This window comes from Rattus norvegicus, chromosome 4 (genome assembly GCF_021556685.1).
Source record: "Rattus norvegicus strain SHRSP/BbbUtx chromosome 4, alternate assembly SHRSP_T2T, whole genome shotgun sequence".
Classification (NCBI taxonomy): domain Eukaryota; kingdom Metazoa; phylum Chordata; class Mammalia; order Rodentia; family Muridae; genus Rattus; species Rattus norvegicus.
In genome coordinates this window covers 128309142-128331842 of record NC_141537.1, presented here as the reverse complement: position 1 = coordinate 128331842, position 22701 = coordinate 128309142, and the positions used below count along the sequence as shown (strand labels likewise).

The window sequence follows — 22701 nt, the reverse complement described above, 5'->3', positions numbered from 1 at the left end:
TTACCAAAACGAAAAAAATAAACCCATGAGTCTGCAGTAAAGATAAATAATGAAAAAAAAAAAAAAGCTGAGGGTAAAAGAGAAAAACTTCTTCACAGATGAGTGCCAATTATAAACTCAGAGGAAAAAGACAGTATGAGGAAAATCATCATTTTGCAATACCAATGTAACAAATGTTCCAAGCAAGAAGTATCCACAGATGGCAAAACTATCAGGCGAGAGATTACTGGGAACAGGAGCGTCCCACGGCCTCAAGTATTACCCCACGGAACACTTCACAACACATACCTGAATCATCTGTGTATGGAAGTCGGAGAACGCCTACCCAAGCGATCAAACAGGGCACTGCCTGCCGCCAGCCATACACCGCCGTCTGTGTAGCGCCGGTGAGAAAACGGTCCAACTGAAGGGACCCGAACCCAACCTTAAGGAGATCGGACAGTCCACATGTGTGGCTCCACGGCGTGAGGGACACACGTGTGTGGCTCCACGGCGTGAAGTCTTGCAGTCAGAGGAGATGCTGTGGTCTTCCTTAGTGAGACCTGAATCACTACAGACGCTGTTTAAAGTCAGTGTCTGCGAAGGTGGAGAAAAGCCCTCAGCAAACCACACACACACTGGGTAACTGTCACAGGATTGCCACAGCACACCCAACAGGGAAAGAAATGGCAGGGCAGAAGGGAGGGGATGAGGAAGGACCCGAAGACAAAGTAACTCGATGCTTTTATCTGTAAAAGCCAAGACACATCCCTGCTGGGAAGGAGCACAGAGCAAACCGTGTCCCCTCTTCCACCCTAAAAAATCCACACTATGTCTCAACACAGTATTAAGAGGTACAGGCCTAAGCAAAACACGGTAGGAAAGCAGTTTTCAAAGGTGTCCTCTGGAAAGTGACAGCAGGAAGCCAGATAGGCAGGGCTGCTGCTCATTGTGCCTTCTGGTAAATCCTCACATAAATTTAACTCCCATTTTAAGATTATTTGAAATTATTTCACAAAATGCCCAAACCTGACCTCCCTTTCTAAAGCTTTTAAAAATAAAATCATTGAGCTCTCTGCTCCCAAACCCCGTGGGAGAGAGACCTCACCGCCTGATCAGGTGGGCACTCCTGAGGCTGCAGAGCGGAGGAGACCACCAACACTGCCCACCCCTGCCCACATCCCTGTCCCAAGAGGCAACTGTATAAGGCCTCTGGGTTCCCGTAGGGGAGGGCCCAGGAGTGGCTGGACCCCTGCGCCTGAGACACCGCCGGAACCTGAAGGAAACAGACCGGATAAACAGTTCTCTGCACCCAAATCCCATGGGAGGGAGAGCTAAACCTTCAGAGAGGCAGACACGCCTGGGAAACCAGAAGAGACTGCACTCTGTGCACATCCAGACGCCAGAGGAAAACACCAAACGTCATCTTTAACCCTGGTGCATGGAGGCTCCCGGAAAGAGCGGCGCAGATCTTCCCGGTTGCTGCCACAGCGGAGAGGACTTAGGCAGTACCCCACGAGCAAACTTGAGCCTTGGAACCACAGGTAGGACCAACTTTTCCCCTGCAAGAAACCTGCCTGGTGAACTCAAGACACAGGCCCACAGGAACAGCTGAAGACCTGTAGAGAGGAAAAACTACACGCCCGAAAGCAGAACACTCTGTCCCCATAACTGGCTGAAAGAAAACAGGAAAACAGGTCTACAGCACTCCTGACACACAGGCTTATAGGACACTCTAGCCACGGTCAGAAATAGCAGAACAAAGTAACACTAGAGATAATCTGATGGCGAGAGGCAAGCGCAGGAACCCAAGCAACAGAAACCAAGACTACATGGCATCATCGGAGCCCAATTCTCCCACCAAAGCAAACACGGAATATCCAAACACACCAGAAAAGCAAGATCTAGTTTCAAAATCATATTTGATCATGATGCTGGAGGACTTCAAGAAAGACGTGAAGAACTCCCTTAGAGAACAAGTAGAAGCCTACAGAGAGGAATCGCAAAAATCCCTGAAAGAATTCCAGGAAAACACAATCAAACAGTTGAAGGAATTAAAAATGGAAATAGAAGCAATCAAGAAAGAACACATGGAAACAACCCTGGACATAGAAAATCAAAAGAAAAGACAAGGAGCTGTAGATACAAGCTTCACCAACAGAATACAAGAGATGGAAGAGAGAATCTCGGGAGCAGAAGATTCCATAGAAATCATTGACTCAGCTGTCAAAGATAATGTAAAGCAGAAAAAGCTACTGGTCCAAAACATACAGGAAATCCAGGACTCAATGAGAAGATCAAACCTAAGGATAATAGGTATAGAAGAGAGTGAAGACTCCCAGCTCAAAGGACCAGTAAATATCTTCAACAAAATCATAGAAGAAAACTTCCCTAACCTAAAAAAAGAGATACCCATAGGCATACAAGAAGCCTACAGAACTCCAAATAGATTGGACCAGAAAAGAAACACCTCCCGTCACATAATAGTCAAAACACCAAACGCACAAAATAAAGAAAGAATATTAAAAGCAGTAAGGGAAAAAGGTCAAGTAACATATAAAGGCAGACCTATCAGAATCACACCAGACTTTTCGCCAGAAACTATGAAGGCCAGAAGATCCTGGACTGATGTCATACAGACCCTAAGAGAACACAAATGCCAGCCCAGGTTACTGTATCCTGCAAAACTCTCAATTAACATAGATGGAGAAACCAAGATATTCCATGACAAAACCAAATTTACACAATATCTTTCTACAAATCCAGCACTACAAAGGATAATAAAGGGTAAAGCCCAACATAAGGAGGCAAGCTATACCCTAGAAGAAGCAAGAAACTAATCGTCTTGGCAACAAAACAAAGAGAAGAAAAGCACACAAACATAACCTCACATCCAAATATGAATATAACAGGAAGCAATAATCACTATTCCTTAATATCTCTCAACATCAATGGCCTCAACTCCCCAATAAAAAGACATAGATTAACAAACTGGATATGCAATGAGGACCCTGCATTCTGCTGCCTACAGGAAACACACCTCAGAGACAAAGACAGACACTACCTCAGAGTGAAAGGCTGGAAAACAACTTTCCAAGCAAATGGTCAGAAGAAGCAAGCTGGAGTAGCCATTCTAATATCAAATAAAATCAATTTTCAATTAAAAGTCATCAAAAAAGATAAGGAAGGACACTTCATATTCATCAAAGGAAAAATCCACCAAGATGAACTCTCAATCCTCATCTTCGGTTGGTTTATATACAAGTGTGCAATTTCTAGGCTTGAAAGTAAAATGATGCTATCTGGTGCTGGATAGAGGAGCCTTATTTTTTATTATGGCAGCTTGCTATTTTTGTAACATGGTGATTTGGTTGAACACAATAAAGTACAGTAGTAACTGAAAAAAAAAAAAACAAAAAGAGAAAAAAGTCTGGTTTTGAGGCAGGGAGTCACTATAACCCTGTTTGGTATGGAACTTGCTATATAGATCAAGCTGGCCTCAAACAGAGATCTGCCTGCCTCTGGAGTGCTGGAATAAAAGTTGTCAACCACCAAACCTGTACCTTTCCTCAGGAATGCTTTCTACCTAGACTTGGCCCAGAACTCACTAGTTAGGCTGGACTGGCTGACCTGGTCTCAGAGATCTTCCCATCTCTCTCTCCCCAAGGCCGGGATTACAAATGTGTAATACCATGCCTAACAAGTCTTTATGAGGACAGAAGAATAATTGTCAATTTTAGAAATTGTTATTGATGGCTTTAGAGCTGGCACAAAGCATTAGAACACCGCCGTTCTTTCCAGAGGACCTGGGATCAGTTCCCAACACCCATATGGCAGCTAACGACTGTCTGAACTCCAGTCCTAGGGGATCACACACACACTCTGTCCTCCAAAGACACCACATGCATGTGGTGTAGATATATACCAGGTAAATGCATAAAAATAAAATATTAAAAAAAGTTAAGGTTCTAGATTTGCAGAAGAGCATTTAATATAAACAATCAAATCAAGGACAGTAGCTATTGTCTTTTATACAAGGAACAATAAAGTAGATGATCTTGTGACATATTATGGTAAAAAAAAATACAACATTCATTCAATAAGTGTTAGGTGTAATGACAAAGAAATACAAATCTTCCTTTACTTCCTACCTAAGAAGGAATTTGTCAACAGTGAGAGCAGCCATGGATCCTAGAGTTAATATAAGGTTAACATCGCAAGGAGTTGGTGAATTTCTGAGTATAACAATCCAGGGACATGGAAGTCAGTATTTGTTTAGCAAGCCCTGTATCACTCAAGTTTCAAAAGACTGATTATTTACTCAACTGATTTAAGGTTATATGAATAACTGAAGAAGGTTATGAAAATAAATTACACTGATAAAGGCAAAAAAAAAAGAGTCAAGAGTCATGGCATAGGAGTAAGAAGAAAGGATGTGAGAGCAAGATGGGGTGGAATGATGTGAAATGCTGTTCTCCAGCCATGAACTCACAGTCGCACTGCTGGATGCTCAGCAGAACTGTGTACGGGCTTGGTCCCTGCACAGGAGCATGCATGTAACACACAAACACAGACACACACACACACACACACACACACAAACACACACACACACACAGAGAGAGAGAGAGAGAGAGAGAGAGAGAGAGAGAGAGAGAGAGAGAGGTGAAAGCAGAGGTAGGAGAACCATAAAGAAAGTCATCTAGAGGGAATGGAAAGGAGAGGCTGATACAAGAGTTGATATGACTGATTTATGTCTCATGTATATGTAAAACCAATTGTCTTGGTGACTTTCCCATCAAATAACTGCATGACATATGTCACCTACATATGAGAAGTATGGGCCTGTCTGTGTAAATATTTATGGCTATCACTGCCTTTGCTTCAGAATCTTAGCGAATGCAGTTAGTTGAGCATATTGCCTAATATGGAATTTCCAGAAGAGTCTCAATTCTATGACCTCTGTGAGACTCAGTTCATGTACCCCAAAGGCCTGTGTCTGACATCATAAAATGACTTTGAGGGTTGAAACTGTTTGTAAAGCATTGATGTAAAGTCTGACAAGGTCTATAGTAATCACTCTAATGTGTAGGTCTACTACTCTCCGATGTTATTCCCTGAGACCCAGTGGAAAGCCCTTCACTTGAGAGCTCTAAGGGCCTGAATGGCTTTGACATTGAGTTTGCTATTTGAGAAACTGATGTTGTCAGGGCTTAAGGAATTAGGTCACTAGGTTACTGACCCATCGAAGCCTATACAAACCATGGTAGAAGGAAGGTCTCTCTTCATCTGCTTCCTTGTCCACACTTACTAGTGTGTCCCTCTATTCACTAGCATTGGAATCTAATTCCTTGGAATTCTTGAATAGACAGAAATAGCTGAGACATCCAGTCCCATGAACTGGACAATTTCTTGATTCTTGGATGTTCACTACATAGGCATCAAGGTGGGATTAGCTAGATTATGGCCTGCAAGTCCTTTTTATAAGCCATATATATATACACATATATGTACATATATATATATGTGTGTGTGTGTGTGTGTGTGTCTGTGTCTCTTTGTGTCTCTGTGTGTATGTGTGTGTGTCTGTGTGTGTGTGTGTGTGTGTGTGTGTGTGTGTGTGTGTGTATGGTGGCTATTCATGGCTGTCAACTTGATTACACTTGGAATTCAGATCCCAAAATGGAATACCTGAAAGGGATTTTGGATTAATTACAAGTAGAAAAATCTAATTTAAATAAGTTATTTAATGTTCGAGGACACACCTTTAATCCCAATCTTTTCATCTGGGAAAACCCATGTTTATTATAGGCCACACCATCTTCTAGAACTCCTATAAGCACATGGAAGAAGTATACTTTTTGCATTTTCCTGATTACTCTGGCTTTGTTAGCAAGTCCGTTCCTTCACTGTCATTTGCGCCTACCACTTCATTCTTCTGAAACTGAAGACCACCTGAGACATCCATCCTTGTGGACTGAGCAACATCTGGATTTGCGGTCTTTCCATTCATAGGATTGAATAGCCATTGTTGGATTAGCTGGACCCCAGCCTGCATGTCCTCCTTGTAAATCACCTTTATATAGAGAGAGATTCATTCTATATATTGTTAGATTAGAAAACCCTGACTAACACTTCTGTCATGTGTTTAAGACCATATAGATTTTACAAGAGGTTAATTTTTTTCATGTGATTAGTAGAGGCTCATTCGCAGTTACATTGAGAATTTGGAAATCATTGTTGCTTCCATTAATTTTCTCATTCAGGGATACTCTCTGCTGGAATATATAAGCATATTGCTGTCTGTGTGACAATGAACAATAAAGACATTTCTCTTCTTATGAAAAAAAAAATAAATAAAATCATTATTATTTTGCCTTTCGTGTATCAGTGATTTGCCTTCCGTGTGTGTTTATGCACCACATGCATCGCTGGTACCCACGGAGACCTGAAGAGGAGGCCCGTGCCCTAGAACTGGAGTTACCATGTGGGTCCTAGGAATTGAACCTGAGTCCTCTGGAAGAACAGCCAGTGCTCCTGACCACTGAGTCCTCCCTCTAGCCCTATTGCGCTTGTGTGTGTGTGTGTGTGTGTGTGTGTGTGTGTGTGTGTGTGTTTTAAAAATAATTTATAGATTTATAAAAGTCATTAGGACAGGATAGAGTCCACGCATATTCTGCCGCTGGCTCTAGAATAGTCTTTGGAAGCAGTGACCTCTGAGCTGAAAAAGTAACCTCAAGGCAAAGCAGGCACCTATCATGGCTGTAGGCTTTTTCCTATCATAGAAAAACAGCGGTAATTACAGTACAGAACAAAAATCCCACAGTGCTGCAAACCCAGGCCATTACACAAACCCTGGCAGCTAAACTGTAGCTTTTATCTGAACTTCACGGTTCCCCTTACACACCTGCTGCCTGTTCCAGGCCCCAAAGCCACCTCCCACCAGCCCCTGGAGGCTCCGAGCTCCGAGCTCAGGCAGGCCCTCAGCGTGACTTTCTATCGCCTGACAAGTCCACGCATCCACCTGTCTGGGCCTGTATGAAGTTTCCTCATATCACACTGAAATCAGGGACATTTTTCTTTGGGTTGGGTTGGGAGGCTGAGACAGGGGGACTGAGTTTGAGGCCAGCCTGCCATAGATAATAAGGAGGGACATTTGCTTTTGGTTTTTCTTCTTTGGATTTTGTTGGTTGGTTGGTGTTGGTATTTTAAGTGTTTCATGTATCCAAGGCCGGCCTCAAACTGGGAAGAGAGGCGAAGATGACCTTGGACTCCTGATCATGCTGTGCCTGCCACCAGTTTGGGTTTTATGGGCATCCTACTACCACACCCAATTTTATACAGAGCTGGGGAATCAAACACTAGCTCTATGTCAGGCAAGAGCTGGCAACCAATACTGTCCTTAGATTAAAAAATAAAATAAAACGAATACATTCTGAGTATGTATGTAGCAAAGTTAAAAGGCATTCGCATTCTCCACTTTTAATGATGCCAGCTGAACAACATCCAGGCCTCTCCTGCCTGGTGAGATTTCCGACTTCAACATTCAAAACACAGGCCTTGGGCACCCTCTAGTGTCTCATTGTATACCACACGCTTCAGATCAAGTTCAGTAATCAAAAGCAGCGTTTTCAAAGGAGAGAATACTCTTTCCTATTGGTTTCTTCTTTTCCACCATGACATGTTACGTGGTTATGTCCCAAAGCCATCTCAAGGCCTGAGCATCAACTCCCCTACCTCTGAACGCTGACGCCCAGAGAAAGAGAGAGGCTGGGCACCCAAGAAGTCTAATGAAGAGGGAGCGAAGGTGCGGAAGGAAGCGTCAATGCCTGATTTTTACCATTTTAGAAGTCTTTACAGTTCAAAAATTGTACCTGGGTCCCCAACACTCATGCAAATAAATAATAATAATAATAATAATAATAATAATAATAATAATAATAATAATCAGGGCATTGCCACCGGGGACAGAGACAGGAGAGTCAGTGGAGCTCACCGGCCGCCTCAAGAGGCTAAGGCGGAGAGGGAGGGAACACTCAGTGTCTTCCTCCATGCACAGGCGTGAGCATGTGCCCCTGCATGCTCACACACACAGACACACACCCCTCCACATACTCGCAAAAGCACAGACGTACACACAGGACACTGTAATTTATTTGTGTGTGTGTGTGTGCGAAGACTCCATAATTCTTTTTATTGTACTTTACTCAGTGTGCCTATGTCTGTGTGCACATTTGAGTGCCACGGCGCATGTGTGGAGGTCAGAGGACAGCATTGGGGAGTCTGTTCTCTCCTTCCACCACGGCGTCCTGGGATCAAACTCAAGGTGCCAGGTCTTCGTTAGCTAAGCCATCTGGCAGCCAGGCCAAGACATTTTTGAAACTTTACAGTGAAAACAAAAGAATAAGAAGCTAGAAGCTGCTTCTGTAAAGAAAACCTAATCACACACACAGTAAAGGGCTGAAGTTGTTTGTTTCTACATTAAATTCATCTTACTAAATTGTTCTGCGTAAACTATGTGATGAGAAGATAAGACTTGTAGGCTAAGGTCCAAGCTCAAGGACAGTGACATCAAGATCTTGCACTAGAGGATTAACCAAATGAACTGTCCTCTGCTCTTCACAGATCTTTACAGCACTTACAATAATGCAAATGCAATTAAGTGACTCATCTTGTAAAGCTCTGTGATTAAAGGGGAAATTTCATTTTTCATTTGTTTGACATTCCCATTAATAAGAATATCTTAGTACACGTTTGCTGACTGAGAAAGCAATGGACAAAACCCAAGGACAAATAGGGATTTCCTTCTCTTTTCCCATGAAGCCAACATTATGGAATTTAAACAGATGTTCTATTTGGTCATAGTTAATAAAATGAATCCTGGAGGATTAAAATCAGGCTTGGTGTGTTTGCACTCAGTTGTAACTGAAGGACAACATCGCATTAAAAGTTTGGAAAGGCTGTTGGCCACTGCATCTGATAATCATTGTGACAGTTAGTAACAGTTAGTGCCTACAGCACTCTTACCCCAACAAAGCCATGCTTACAAAAATATTTTTTCTAAGGGTTAGGAAAATTGAAGTCTTGGAAAAGTATGTCCACGTTGGAATTTCATGCCTAGCAATCATGCAGATCATAGCAACACAGCCTAGCATCAGAAGAGCCTGGCTGTTTCCAGCTCCAGTCGGCACCGCCTCACCCTTCAGAGATGAACGTGGTGTCTGGTAGCATGGGAACAAAACAGAAGTGGATGAAACAGGATGAGGGACGTTTACTGAGAGCCCACTGTCTGGATGGTGCTGTGCTAGAGAGGCAGCAGAAAGGGGAGAGAAAGGGCACCGCTTGGAGCGAGATGCAGACTAGAAAAGCAAACACTCTGGAAACGAGGAGAAACCAAGGACAAAGCAAAGAAGCAAATCAAAGAAACAATTTTAAAGACATATGCTGGAATGAATAGCTAAAAAGAAAACCTCTCTTATCAGACACTGAAACGTACAACCCAGGAAGGAAGAAGCAGTGGGCAGACCAAAGGACAGACAGTAGTAAAGTTCTGCAGTGGCAGCTGCTTCCTGTCATTCTCCATAAGAGGACACTGAAGTGCCAAGCTCACCCAGAAAGTCTCAGGCTGCGCTGAGGGCGCACCCCAGTGCTGGAGAGCCTGCCCAGTGCTGGAAAGCCTGCCTGCTTGCCCACCAGGCCCTGGGAGCAATCCCAGCAAAGCATGGGGCTTTCTTTGAATAGGTCATTGTGCGATTAATGCTCTTTCAACAGGGATATGAGCTCGGGGCCTCAACTGAGAAAATGTCTCTACCAGACTGGCCTGTGGACAAAGCCCTGAGGCATTTTCTTGATTGATAATTGATGAGGGAGGACCCAGCTCTCTGTGAATGGTGCCACCCCAGTGGCAGGTGGTACGACTGTTTAAGAAGGCAGGCTGAGCAAGGCATGGGAGCAAGCCAGTAAGCAGTGTGCCTTCATGGGCTCTGCTTCTGTTCCCTCAATGATGGAATGACATGGAAAAGTAAGCCAGATAACCTATTCCTCCCCAAGTTGCTCTTGGTCAGAATGTTTTATCATAGCAATAGAAAGCAAACTAAGATGGTGCTCTTATTTGGAAAAAAAGCAAACTTTTACAGTAAATTAACGACAAAATTTTTTAAATCACAATTTTTCCCAACCTACTTAGGTTAATGATTTTGAAAGCTGAACCATTAGGGTTACTATACCCACGTTCTATTTATAGCTCCAGTTCTATGGTACAGCTCCTTGCCCAGACATCTGGATGAAGCGTCTTGCCCCTTGGCTGAGCAACAGCGATCCTTGGCCCCCTTTTGAACACCTACTACCATGAACCACAGTCACACTCAAATGCAGACAGATCCAAGTGGCCTTCAGAGGCAAGAACTTAACCTCAGGTCAATTTTAAGTCTGGGTCGGGGTAGGCTGTAGTGCCGCAGCATCTTTCCGAACTGCCTAAGATTCGGTAGAGCAGAATCCCAGTGTGCAGAATTCCCAGCCAAGCCGGGAAACTGGGAACCATTACTGCTGACGGCAGATCACTATTTGGGGGCGGAGCTGTACCTTACATGTAGCTATCGTTTACTGTTAAAGGTTTGGTTTTCTGGAAAGACAGATCTTGTATATCTCTCATATAGGCTTGGAACTCTGCCTCCAACTTTAAAGGCTCTTGACTACCAAGAATATAAGTAACTTAGTTCATGGTTTTTGAGTTCATATTAAGGAAGAGGCATGACAAAAAGAGATTTTCATAAATCCCCTGGGTTAATTCTCCAAAAAGTGGTAGATAATTCAAATAATCCAATAAACAACGAGCTCTGATACATGTTAATACATCAGTATAACTTAAATCAAAACCCAGATGACACTATTTTCAGAGCCAGCACCACTAGAAAGCCAGAAAACAGGGGAGCTTCCATATTCTCAACAAAAATACAGACCGAACTTCCATGAATCAACTTTATATCATCTGTCAAAATCACATGTTTATTCCTTTAGCCAAATTGTTCTATGTCTAGACGTAGAACCTACAAACCTGAACTGTGTACTAGAGGACATATGAACAGTACTGCACATTGGTGCAAAACTGTAATGGCTGCCAACAGGGGGCTGGCTGACTACATAAAGGTCCATGTGTACAATCAGGCACTTCACAATTATAAAGAAAAAATTATCCAAAAGCATATTTGGTGAACAAATACCATTACTATAAAACAGAGCTCGAAGGATCAAATGGATGACTGTAGAAAGCACTCAAGAGACGATAACACCATGAAGAACTTGGGGGAGACAGCAACAGAGGGCAGACAGCAGAATCAGAAAGAAGATGTGCTGTATGACAAGCCCACACGCACCCTGAAGGAGGCACGCTTGCTGCCCGACGGGGTAATGAGAGCCGTATCTCCTCTGCGGTGAGCTACTCAGAGACTTCTGAATCTCAATTTGGGTCATCACATTTATGGAATAGGCTGTACCTTTGGCCTGCTTGGAAGTAGGGAGGTGAGGGAGATACCCTTATCTATCTCCAGACTACTGAGGGACTACACCCTCTACAAGAAGCCAGGAGTTACTCTTCTTCTTGTTTGTTTTTTGTTTTTCAACACAGGGTTTCTCTGTGCAGCCTTGAATGTCCTGGAACTCATTCTGTAGACCTTTGAGCTCAGAGATCCACCCACCACCTCTGCATCCAGAAGGCTGGGATTAAAGGTGTGCCCCGACATGCCTGGTTAAGTTACTCATTATTAAGATAGAAATTTCTATCACTGACACAGCACCAACAGCATCATCCCTTCACATCTGAGCAGCAAGAGCCACAATCTGGAAATTTCTCCTCTACACCTCAAGGACATAAAGTCAGGCGCTTTCCGGTGCATCATCCATGTCTTTTCCTCCAGCCTTCTAGCAAACATGCAGCTGAGCTGAGAGCTTCCTATTATCCTCCTTGCAAGTACCCCACCTTATCAGTACTCTCTGAAAGGATCCTCCCTTGGCTTGACATTCATCTGGCAAACCTATGAAATTTCCTATTCTACACACACGCACATGCGCGCGCGCGCGCGCACACACACACACACACACACACACACACACACAGAGAGAGAGAGAGAGAGAGAGAGAGAGAGAGAGAGAGAGAGAGAGAGAGAGAGAGAGACTTCCCTGTCTTTGTTCAGGCTATTCTATCTGCTTGTCTTTGATTCTAACTGGCAAGCTTTCAAGAATTATGGCTCATTTTGTGCATGTCTGGTGGGCACACGCACATGCATACAAGTGTATGCACATGGGGGTGAAAGATCAACACCAGATGTCTTCCTCAATCACTTTCTACTTCTTTTTTTAAACACAATCTCTCACCAAATCTGGAACTCTCAACTTAGCTAGGCTGGGTGACCAGTGAGCTTCTGGGATCTGACTACCTCTGCTTCCCCAACCCTGAGATTATAGGCAAATGGCAACACAACCCTCTTTTTATGTGGGTTGTGAAGGATCGAAACTCAAGTCCTCATGCTTGTGTGGCAGGTACTTGCCCACCTGAGTCACCTCCAGAGCCCTACGGCTTCTCTGTGACAGATGCTGAGAGGCACCCAGGTGGGCTTCCCCTGACCACTCAGATGCATCACCTCAACAGGCTTTAACTGTGTGGCAAAGAACACTCCCCATGTGCTTCTCCACCAGGCCAGAGCTATTCTGCAGAATACTAAGTAGAATGTGTAGATTAAAGGCATCAGCTGAACGTAACCTACTCCACGTTCTTTAGAGACAGATGGCTTTGTTCTGCTTTCTTTCCCTACCCGAGTTCTTCTCTGTCACACTGAACAGCATGAGTCAAGTTTGCCCGGAACGTTTAGGCCACTGGGGCAGAAATCATCCTGAATTCGCTCACAGCATCTTACTGCAATAACCTCAAGGCACCGAGATGCTCGGTCACAGCTAATATGGCCAAGTCTCTGAGAAAGATGAGAAAAGCTGAGGTAAATGGTCTCATCTGTTGACCTTGATTAGACTCGATGTAAAATGCACAGAAACTGAACTGTTCAGAGGAGCAAGAGGATACGTATACAACATCTACAAACACTAAGCTCGGCACCATGCATATGACAGCGCTAGGAAAGCCCAGGGAACACAGATCGTGCTTCTAATGCAAGGATCCAAGCTTCACTCCCCTCCTAAAGGCTAGTGAGGGAAAACTATTTTAAAGAAGAATAATCACGCTGAACAAATAGCACACCATTTCCTGGAGGTTCTCTCTAAAGCTTCTGTGTATTTCTTATTGAAACAATCAAACGGCTCCAGACAAAAAGATTTGATATTACTGTCAGGATAATGGAAGGCTCAAAACTCCTCATAATGCAAAAATGTTGCTTAAAACAGACATATCACTTCTGATTTGTCTCAGTTGGAAGAGAAGCTACATTTCATTCAGCAGTAATTCCTCTCTCGCTGCAGCCGAGAATGTGCACAGAGTAACCCACCTCAGCTGGAATCAGGTCTGAAGGCGCCTTTATGAGCATGCATAATGCACAAGACCCCAATTAAATTGCCAACAAAGCACTGCCATTTTGAGTAAACAAAGTCATCTCAGTAAGGTCACCCAATTCCCAAGGACTGTAGCAAAAAAATTAATTACTAGCATGACATATGTCAAAAGAAATTTTTTGAAAGGAGGGAACAACAGTTGTGAGCATGTATTTTATCTTTGTATGAAATCCTAGCACTCTCCAGAATGGAAATATATTCATTTATTCAGCCCTTTTCAGAAAAATAAAAAAAAAAACGTTGATTACTTTCCTCCACTTTCTCCTGTATCCAGCTGTAAGATGGGCAGATCACACAGATGTCATGAGTCAGGAAGAAAGGGCAAAAGGAGACTCACACTGGTGATATCTCAGACAGACAGTGGCAAGTAGATGGGCCATCCAGCCTGCCAAAGGGAAAGCTGTCAGGCTCCACAGCAGCAGGCTTCACTGCAGGTTGTTAGTGAAAACCAACGCTCTAGGCCACACCACACACTGTCGTCCATCCTGAGGAGGCCTGCAAGCCACAGGAAGTGCGAAACAAGGGCCTTCGAGCAACTGCAATATTCTAGTCACTGCCCCATTATTTGCACTAGAAATGTTTTTACAAGTTAAAATGTTTTAGTCACAGGACAACAAGGAAGAAGCATCCGCAAGTTCTCCCTCTGCCACAGAAAACTGTGCCCCGGACCAAAAATGTTTCTTATACTTCACTGTGTAAAAACCCAAACAGCTTCCCCTGGGGGAGGCAAAAACTAAAGCAATCCGTCTGCAGCATTAGTGAGGTCATTACTGAGGGCCAAGTCTTCCTTTAGCGCTTCCTTTCCCACCCCACCCCTCTCCAAAAAGCCAGTGTAGCAGTTAGCTGGAAGGCAGATGAAAGCACCAGGTTTCTCTGCAGAATGAGCTCCTCAGCCCACTGCACTTCCTATCAGGGGACCAAAGCCACCTCCCTGTGGTGGGCTTCTGAAGCCTGGGTCTTTGGAACGCTTCTTGCATAACCAACCTTGCCATGAACTTTTTGGCAGACACCTGATAGTTCTTCCTTCCTATTTCAGCTACAAGATACGTAGCAGCTGGAATGACAGTGACAGCAGCCCGGTCAGCAAACCATCACGAGCATCCCTAGATGGAACAACCATGCAACTCAACAGCTTCTGGGTGACGCTGTTGATGCCGCTCTCCTGTCGGCTTCTTTAAAGGTTTATCTATTTATGTACATAAGTGCTCTCTTCCTGGACGCCTGCACCACAGGAGAGGGCATCGGATCCCATTACAGATGGTTCTGAGCCACCGTGTGGTTGCTGGGAATTGAACTCAGGACCTCTGGAAGAGCAGCAGTGCTCTTAACCGCTGAGCCGTCTCTCCAGCCTCTCTTTTTGATTTCTTAAGCCAGTTTCTCCAATATATTTCTGATACTTAAGAAATGAAATGTAGGTTCACCAGTCAACGGCCATCATTGTTGGGGACTCCGCGAGTAATCATTGGATTACCTCTCTTAAAACTGTGCTTTTATAGCCTCGGTACAGTCCTTGGATGCCCTGAAACAAACGAAAGCCAAGTGATTAAAAACTTGGAACAAAGATTTGTGAAGAACATTCTAGAAAGAGTCTAACATGTTCTAAAATTTGAGTTCTAAGACATTCACTAGCCACAATTTTCTTCAGTTAAACATTCTAAAGTGGCTTAAACTGCATAAGCTGCAAGTCCACGCTATCTCTAATAATGAAACAAGCTATATAGTATAAGGAATAGCAATTTTGTCTTTTGAAAAAATTTACATTATATACATTTCCGAAATCCAGTACATAAACTGTTCATTATCCTTTAATGTAAAAAAAGACTTACTTCAGAAATTTGCCAGTGGTCTCTCAATAAAGTATATATTGCTGATAACCCTAGCACTACATGCTTAAGCACACATGTCGTCCAATAAGCCGCCGATACGAATGGCCTCCGTCCTACAGTCGGTAACAGACCCAAAAGATGTGGGATATGGTGGCACATGCCTGTCATCTCAGACCTTGGGAGGATGAGGAAGAAGGGGGACACATAGGAAGCCCCCACCTCTAAAACAGAAACAAAGAATAACTTCCTTTTTAAACCTAAACTAAGATTGGCTCACATGAGTTAAGAAGAAGGAGAAAAAAGTCACTGTGTGGTGGCAGAAGCCATGGCCACTCAGGAGCCCGAGCAGCAAGGCTGAATAACCCCAGAGGTGAAGGCCGGCCTGAGGCAACAGAGGCTTGACTCCCACATGAAAGCAGAACACAACTGAACACAACAGCAGCATGCCCAATAGCTGCACGTCCAGGTAGGGCAGAGGCGACCAGGACCGGCACTGATCAGAAAGAGAAGGGTGTTTACTTATTGTTTGTTTGTTTGAGGCAAAGTCTGTCCATCCATCATCCATTATCCATCCATCTGTCTATTTGTAGCAGAGTCTGACTATGTCGTCTTGGTTGGCCTGGAACTCACTGTGTAGACCAGGCTGACATCAAACTTGCAAAGTTATCTACCTCTGGCTCCAGAGCACTGGGATTAAAGGCATGTGCCCCCACACTCAGGAAGCAATGACAATTTCACAGAACATTATGGTAATGATGTTGTGGTAATGATGATCAGTCCATTATTATACTTTTATATTAAATATTGCTTCTCTCCCATGGGCCCTCAAATTTTGAAGCAGTGTTCTAAAAGAGGATCTCAGTTCCCTCACGTGATTAGTTGGTCTGGTTCTGACCCATTACATTCAGGGCATATGCAGCAGTGGCACTTAACACATGGCTGCTTCAAAATTTTGGGAAAACAATGAAAATAATTCAAAAACAAAGGAAAACATAATCCCAGCAAAAAAAGTTATTGTAGTTGAACATTAAACCCACCCTAAAGTCCCCCTGAAATGCATATAATGAGTCCTCGGTGTTGTCACTAAGAAGCCATCTCCCTCAGCAGAGGAAGAGGAGAGGGGACCTAAAGGCAGCCTTACCTCTTCACTTAAGATAGTAGAAAAAATCTGCAAGGTCTTTGAAGACGCAGACACCTGTGCCCTCTGCTTAACCACTTCAGAAGGCACTCGAATCAAACAGGCAACCTAAAATATACAAATATAATTATATCTGGAAAGGAAGTAACTGTTGTAAAAATGACATCTTTTCATAAGCAAAACCAATAGGGCAAACATCATCTCAAGTTTTAACACAAGGTGTCGAAAAGTCTTTTGTTAACCTAAAATTCTTGAACCTTTGGGGACACACTGTCATCGGTGCCAAAGCCCTGCTCTGAACAAGTTCTACTCACTTTCTGACACCATGTTCCACATAACCTTTGATGGCAGGAAGGAAATTCAACTCTAAATCTTCAACTCATAGAAAAGTATGTCACACACAATCAACTTCTCAACACTGTTTGACCAAGGAATAAACCAGAACAACCTTTGCTTGCCTGGAAGTCACACACCAGGAGAAAGAAGGCTGACTGTGGGCTGGCACTCCTACTCCTGCCCACCACACACCAGTCTCTGCCAACTCTCAAGCAAGCCTGGCACCTAGGCCTTCCCACCACACAACTGAGGCGTCAACCCCCAGGCATGCTGGGACCCAGCCCCACCATTTCCAGACACTGTCCCTGACTAGCCATACTCAAACCTAGAGAAGTCAGCACATGATTCCTAAGTTGCCTTCAGTACAGTAAAGAGGAACTAACACTGTAAAAGCTGTCGGTCTGCATACTGGGCGCTATCTGCCAGGATCTGTGGGGCTCTGGCCTGGCCAGAGTGGACAGAGAGGTGCAGCTCTCCAAGTGCAAGCCAGAGTAAAGCAGGTTACCAGTGCCGAGGTTGGTTGCCACTGCCCCAGAGCTGATGGCAGGTAGCAGGACACAGCAAGCAGTGAGGAGTCAAAGTCAGGGCTACCAAACAGGAAGTGGCCACAGTGGGCTGGAGCAGTGTCCAGCTACAAAAGGTTCGGAGGAGAATTCTCTTCCCTTAGGGTGTTACAGCTCAATAAAATAGGCACTCTGAGATGGTCTTTGATAAAATAACTTGTGCATTTTATTCCCTGTGGATAGGATCTTATAAACAGTTGGGTTGGGTTGGGTTGGGTTGGGTTGGGTTGGGTTGGGGTCTAAAGGCAAACGCTTTCTATTGGCTTGGTCTGAGATATTAGAAAAGCCCCATTTGAATGTAGAAGGACTTCAGGTATTGATTGTCACGGTCCTCTTAATGAGGGCAGGAACCTGGTGGGGAGTAGATTTAAACACCTATTGTTCTCAATTATGACAACTGCCAGGGTTTCTGAATCCACTCCACCTTACCAGGTTTCCTGTCTGGTGGCATGAACCACCGCCCCACAAAAGGCTGCCTGCCTTCTCTCAGAAATAGAAGACTAAGTATTTGCTCAAACCAGAAGGCAGGAGTGGAGAAGGGAACTCAGACACAGGGAGGAAGCCATTAAAAAAAAAATCACTAAACTGTTTAAAGGGCAGGCTTAGGCTTAAGGCTCAACACACAGTAATCCAGATAGGCAAATGCTTTCTGCATCTTGGGTTGCTGTGCAAAGTTTTGCATATGCACGAGAACAATAAATTCCAACTTTTAGAATATGAATATATGTTCATATGTAAAGGACGGCAAGAAATGTGGATAATCTTTTTCAGTGACACAGACAGCCAGGCCTGGGAGCACAGGTCTATAATCTCAGCTCTGGGGTGGCTGGAAGAAGAGGATCCAAAGTTCAAGGCCTCCTTGGACAACTTAGCAAGACTGCATCAAAAGACGCAGTAAGAGAGCTGAGGACATAGGCCAACTGGGTCACCTAGCATGAACGAGGCCTTAGGTTCAATCTCTAGTACATAAAACTGCTGCAAAACAAAGAAAAACAACAACAACCAACCTGATTATGTAGTCCATGCTGGCCTTCAACTCACAATCCTCTTACCTCAATCTCAGGCACACATGTAGTAACATGCTAGCCAAAGTTTGTCTTTTTCCTCAAATATACTTAAAATATAGTATTCTTATTAATTCTTTTGAGAATTTCACACACACACACACACACACACACACACACACACACACACATCATATCTTTGAGGCTTTTACGCATGCATACAATAAAATATGATTATCCCCAAGACAATCCCCTCCAACCTCATCTTCATGTCCTGTATGTGAATATGTGTCTGTGTGTCTGTGTGTGTGTGTGTGTGTGTGTGTGTGTGTGTGTGTGACCTAGGCTTGAGCACTGGCACATTCTTCCTTGGTACTGTCGTTTGTATAGCACACAGCACAGATGTGCCTCAGCACTCTGAGGTGCAAGGACAAAGGTGACATGTGCTGTGGAGTTGGCTGGCACCGATCATCATCTCTGGAAGCTCAAATGATGCTTCTGTTGACACACAACAGGAGATGTGATTCTAATGAAGGGTTCATTACCTCAAGTTATATCTCTCCCAAAATTGACATCTTTAAACAATTAAAAAAAAAAAATCTAGGGTTTGGGGATTTGGCTCAATGGTAGAGCGCTTGCCTAGCAAGGCCCTGGGTTCAGTCCCCAGCTCCGGGAAAAAAAAAAGTCTAATTCCTGTTTCTTCAGCTATCAAACATTTGAGTCCACTGTAAAGATGAATAAGGCGTGCCCTGTTAGCTGGTGAGGTGCTGCATGCCTGTAATGTCAGAACTTGGGATCAGGAGTCTCAGGGCATCCTCAACTCTGTATGGGCTACATGAAGTGCTGTGGAAGAAGAAATAGAAGAAGAAAGAAAACAAATGGAGGAGGAAGGAGGAGGAGGAGGGGGAGGAAGAGGAGGAGGAGGAAGAGGAGGAGGAGGAGAGAAACAATGTCCTGTCTCTAATAAAAACAGTGGGTGGGGCACAGACAAGGGTTTCTGGAATCGTGGAGAAGGGGGGTACTGAGTCTAGGATGGTGGGTTACTGGATGCAACCCCCAGACCCAGGGGAAACTGTTAGAGATTATTCGGGTGAAGAACCTTCCAAATGAACCAGAAAGAGCTGGCAAGTAGGGTGCAGAGGGAAAGGCGGGAAGAGGACGTACAAGGGAAAAGGCACATGAACAGAGTGCTTGAGGGACCGACAGCCTGTGTCAACACAGCATCCCTTAGCTAGCAGCTACCCAAGCCATAACCTATTATCAAAGCACCACGTCATGGTCAGGAGCTCCAGGAGATCAGACAAGGAGGCCACAGCCACCATCACACAGAGTCTGAGCTGCATGCCACAGACAGTGAGAGAGTTTAAGCAGAGACTCAACCACCTGGGCCAAGACTGTGGCGCAGGGAACAGTACAGCATAGGAGGAGAAAAAAGTAAGATGTAAAAGCCAGCTGCAAGGCAGGAGACAAGCTAAAAGTCATCACAAACGTCTGAAGAAAGACGCCAGGAAATAAATATGGCTTAGAGAAGAGGGGTCAAATTCAAAGAAAAATACAGAATAAAGTCTCAGACTTGCTTTGCTAGACTACAGCCTGTAAATCGCTCTAATAAACCCCTTACTAATACATAGGTATATATTAGTTCACTCATCAGTTCTGTTCCTTGGAGAACCCTAATACAGTTAGTAAACAAGAAAATACCATGGCTCAAACTACAGAAGCCACCAGAGGTCAGGTGAGGGCTGGCACCAGAAGAACAACACATCACCCAGAGAAAAAGCCAAGAGAGGAATCAAGACCAGCAACGGAGCCCTGAGGAGCAAGAAAGACAAGAACTGGTCAGTGAAACACCGGCAGGAAAGTCAGGCAGCTGTAGAGTCTTGGCTGCTGTGAGAGGCTTCCCAAAGCGGTCACACAGAGAGCCAGTCTGAGTTTAGAGTGCACCAGCCTGTATACAAGGCAGAGGCCACCCAGGCCATGGGGCACCTACAGAGGAGCCAGGACAACTAAAATAATGCCATAAATGAAATGCACACCGGATCTGGACCAGGTAGTGTGAGGAGGTCAACTATCCCATTATAAATTCTTCTGCCTTGGTTACAAACCAAAATAAATATTACTATTAAGGATGTGTATGGGGGCAGCATAAAGATCACTGTGATGGTTTGTATACGCTTGGGCCAGGGAGTAGCACTATAAGAGGTGTGGCCTTATTGCGGTCAGTGTGTCACTGTGGGGATAGGTTTTAATACCCTCAACTGAGCTGCGTGGAAAGGGTCTTCCACTAGCAGCCTTAAGATGAAGATGTAGAACTCAGCTCCTCCTGCACCATGCCTGCCTGGATGCTGCCATGCTTCCACCTTGATGATAATGGACTGAGCCTCTGAACCTGTAAGCCAGCCCCAAATAAATGTCCTTTGTAAGACTTGCCTTGGTCATGGTGTCTGTTCACAGCAGTAAAATCCTAACTAAGACAACCAATGAAAAAGACAGTGTTTTTCATGATTTTTAATGTGAAATTACATCTACATTCTGTGCTGTGCTTCCAGTGAGTCTAAGCCAGCTTTACCCTCTTGCACTGGAGCAGCATTCAGGGATGAGGCATCAAAGGCCAGTGTCAGTGTCGTGGGGCAGACCAGCAGTGGCATCTCGGCCATGCTGCTCCTGAGATCATTGTATCACCCAGAGGCTCTTGCTGTGGCCTTCCCTCCACAGATCTTCATACTCCAGATCAGAGAAATAGTAACAGTGACAATAAATGAGGTCTACAAACTCGTTTAGCGATAGGCAATTCAACACTCAGTGCAGACCCAGGTTCTCTCACCTCATGCCCAGCCTCCCTGCCTCATGAATGAATTTCATATCCTTAGGCTTTTGGTCTCACACAGAGGAGAAGGGCTGGTCCCCAGTCCCCCTCATCTCTCACATTAACCCAGAACATGCTCCTTTGTGTGTGGGGATGCTCTTCCCTTACACTGCTGCCACCTCCTTTATTAAGGAGGCTCAAAACACATGTCTAGCAAAGGTCAAGACTATATCCAAGTGAGTCAATATTCTGTTATCATGGTAACAAAAACAGAGGTTGGCAACCAGGGGGAAGTGGGACCATATACAAAGATATAGGTGTTATGAAAGTAGTCAGCTCTGGCCAGTTCTGTTCATCTTGGGACCATCCTTCCACCCCAACCCCATGAGCTGGGCAAGGTGCTTCAGACCACTACTGTGTTACTCTGAGTAACCTTGTAAGCATTCCCCTGCCCTCCCTCGGCTTCTTTCTGCTCCCAATGGTTCCACTTTCATTGCCTGACTAATGAATAAACATATATGTTTAGGAAATTGCATGCATATGTGTGATTTTTCTTTAACTGTTCTGAAGCAGAAGTTTTACGGTCTTCATTAGATACTATTTTTTTATTTGTCATGTGTGGTATGGTATGTGTACATTTGGGCAAGCTCATGTGACTCACCTATGGATGTACATGCAAGAGGCCAAAGGAGACACTGGGTCCTCTATTACTTTTATCTTACTGGGTTTAGTTGTTCTTGTTTTTCTTTTTGAGACAGATGCTCTCTCTCCTTCCCCTCTCCTCCCATCAAGAACCTGAAGATCACTGATTGAGCTAGGCTTCCAGACAGCAAACTCATGAAATGCTCCTGTTTCTAGCCGCCTCCAAGAGGGTCACCGGCCTCCATGGCTATATATGGCTTTTATGGGGGTGCTGGGGATGTAAGCATGGGTCCGCTTGCTTTCACGGGAATTATTCTTACACACTGAGCAACCCCACCCAGTTATTCTAATTTTTTTTTTTTTAGTTTCCCATTATTATATCTTCTCTGGCACAAAAAAGATCCTTCATTATTTTTAATTCCCAAATAAACTCCTATCTGACACATTCACTCTGTGTGTGTGCGTGTACATGTGTGTGTGTGTGTGTACAGCTGCACAAGCACTTGTGCACATGTGCATGCTGAGTTCTGAAGTCAACACGTGGTTCGTTCCTCAAATGCTTGTTACTTTTACACTTTGAGACAGGGTCTCCCACAGAGCCTGGAGGTGGCCATTTCAGCTAGTCTCAATGGTTATTTCCATCACTGTCTCCCAATTATGGAGTTACATATACATGCAGCCATGTCTGGCTTCACATAGGTCTGGGGATTTGAACCCAGATCCTCTTGCTTTCATACCAAGCAAGCTTGTCCACTAAGCCAATTCCCCAGTCCTACTTAGTAACATAATTTCTAAAAAAAATTTTCTACTGATCCATAAGCACCTTGAGAATGAGAAGATATATATTAATCTCACT

General features: G+C 44.2%; 1 protein-coding gene across 14 annotated transcripts in view; it reads right to left on the bottom strand.

The window, feature by feature from the left end:
• The window catches only part of Slc25a26 (solute carrier family 25 member 26), a 100297-nt gene that overhangs the window by 51701 nt on the left and 25895 nt on the right, over positions 1-22701 (bottom strand). For 11 of the 14 annotated variants that reach the window (XR_015685651.1, XR_015685652.1, XM_087658142.1 and 8 more), the window contains 2 exon segments: positions 16498-16602; positions 15002-15049 (listed from right to left, as the gene is read on the bottom strand). The exons of the other annotated variants lie outside the window; for them this stretch is intronic. Coding sequence is in view for 9 of the 11 variants with exons in the window: in XM_087658142.1 (XP_087514268.1) it covers positions 15002-15049; positions 16498-16602 (153 nt within the window). In the remaining 2 variants the exon portion in view is untranslated. 14 annotated transcript variants of the gene reach the window in all.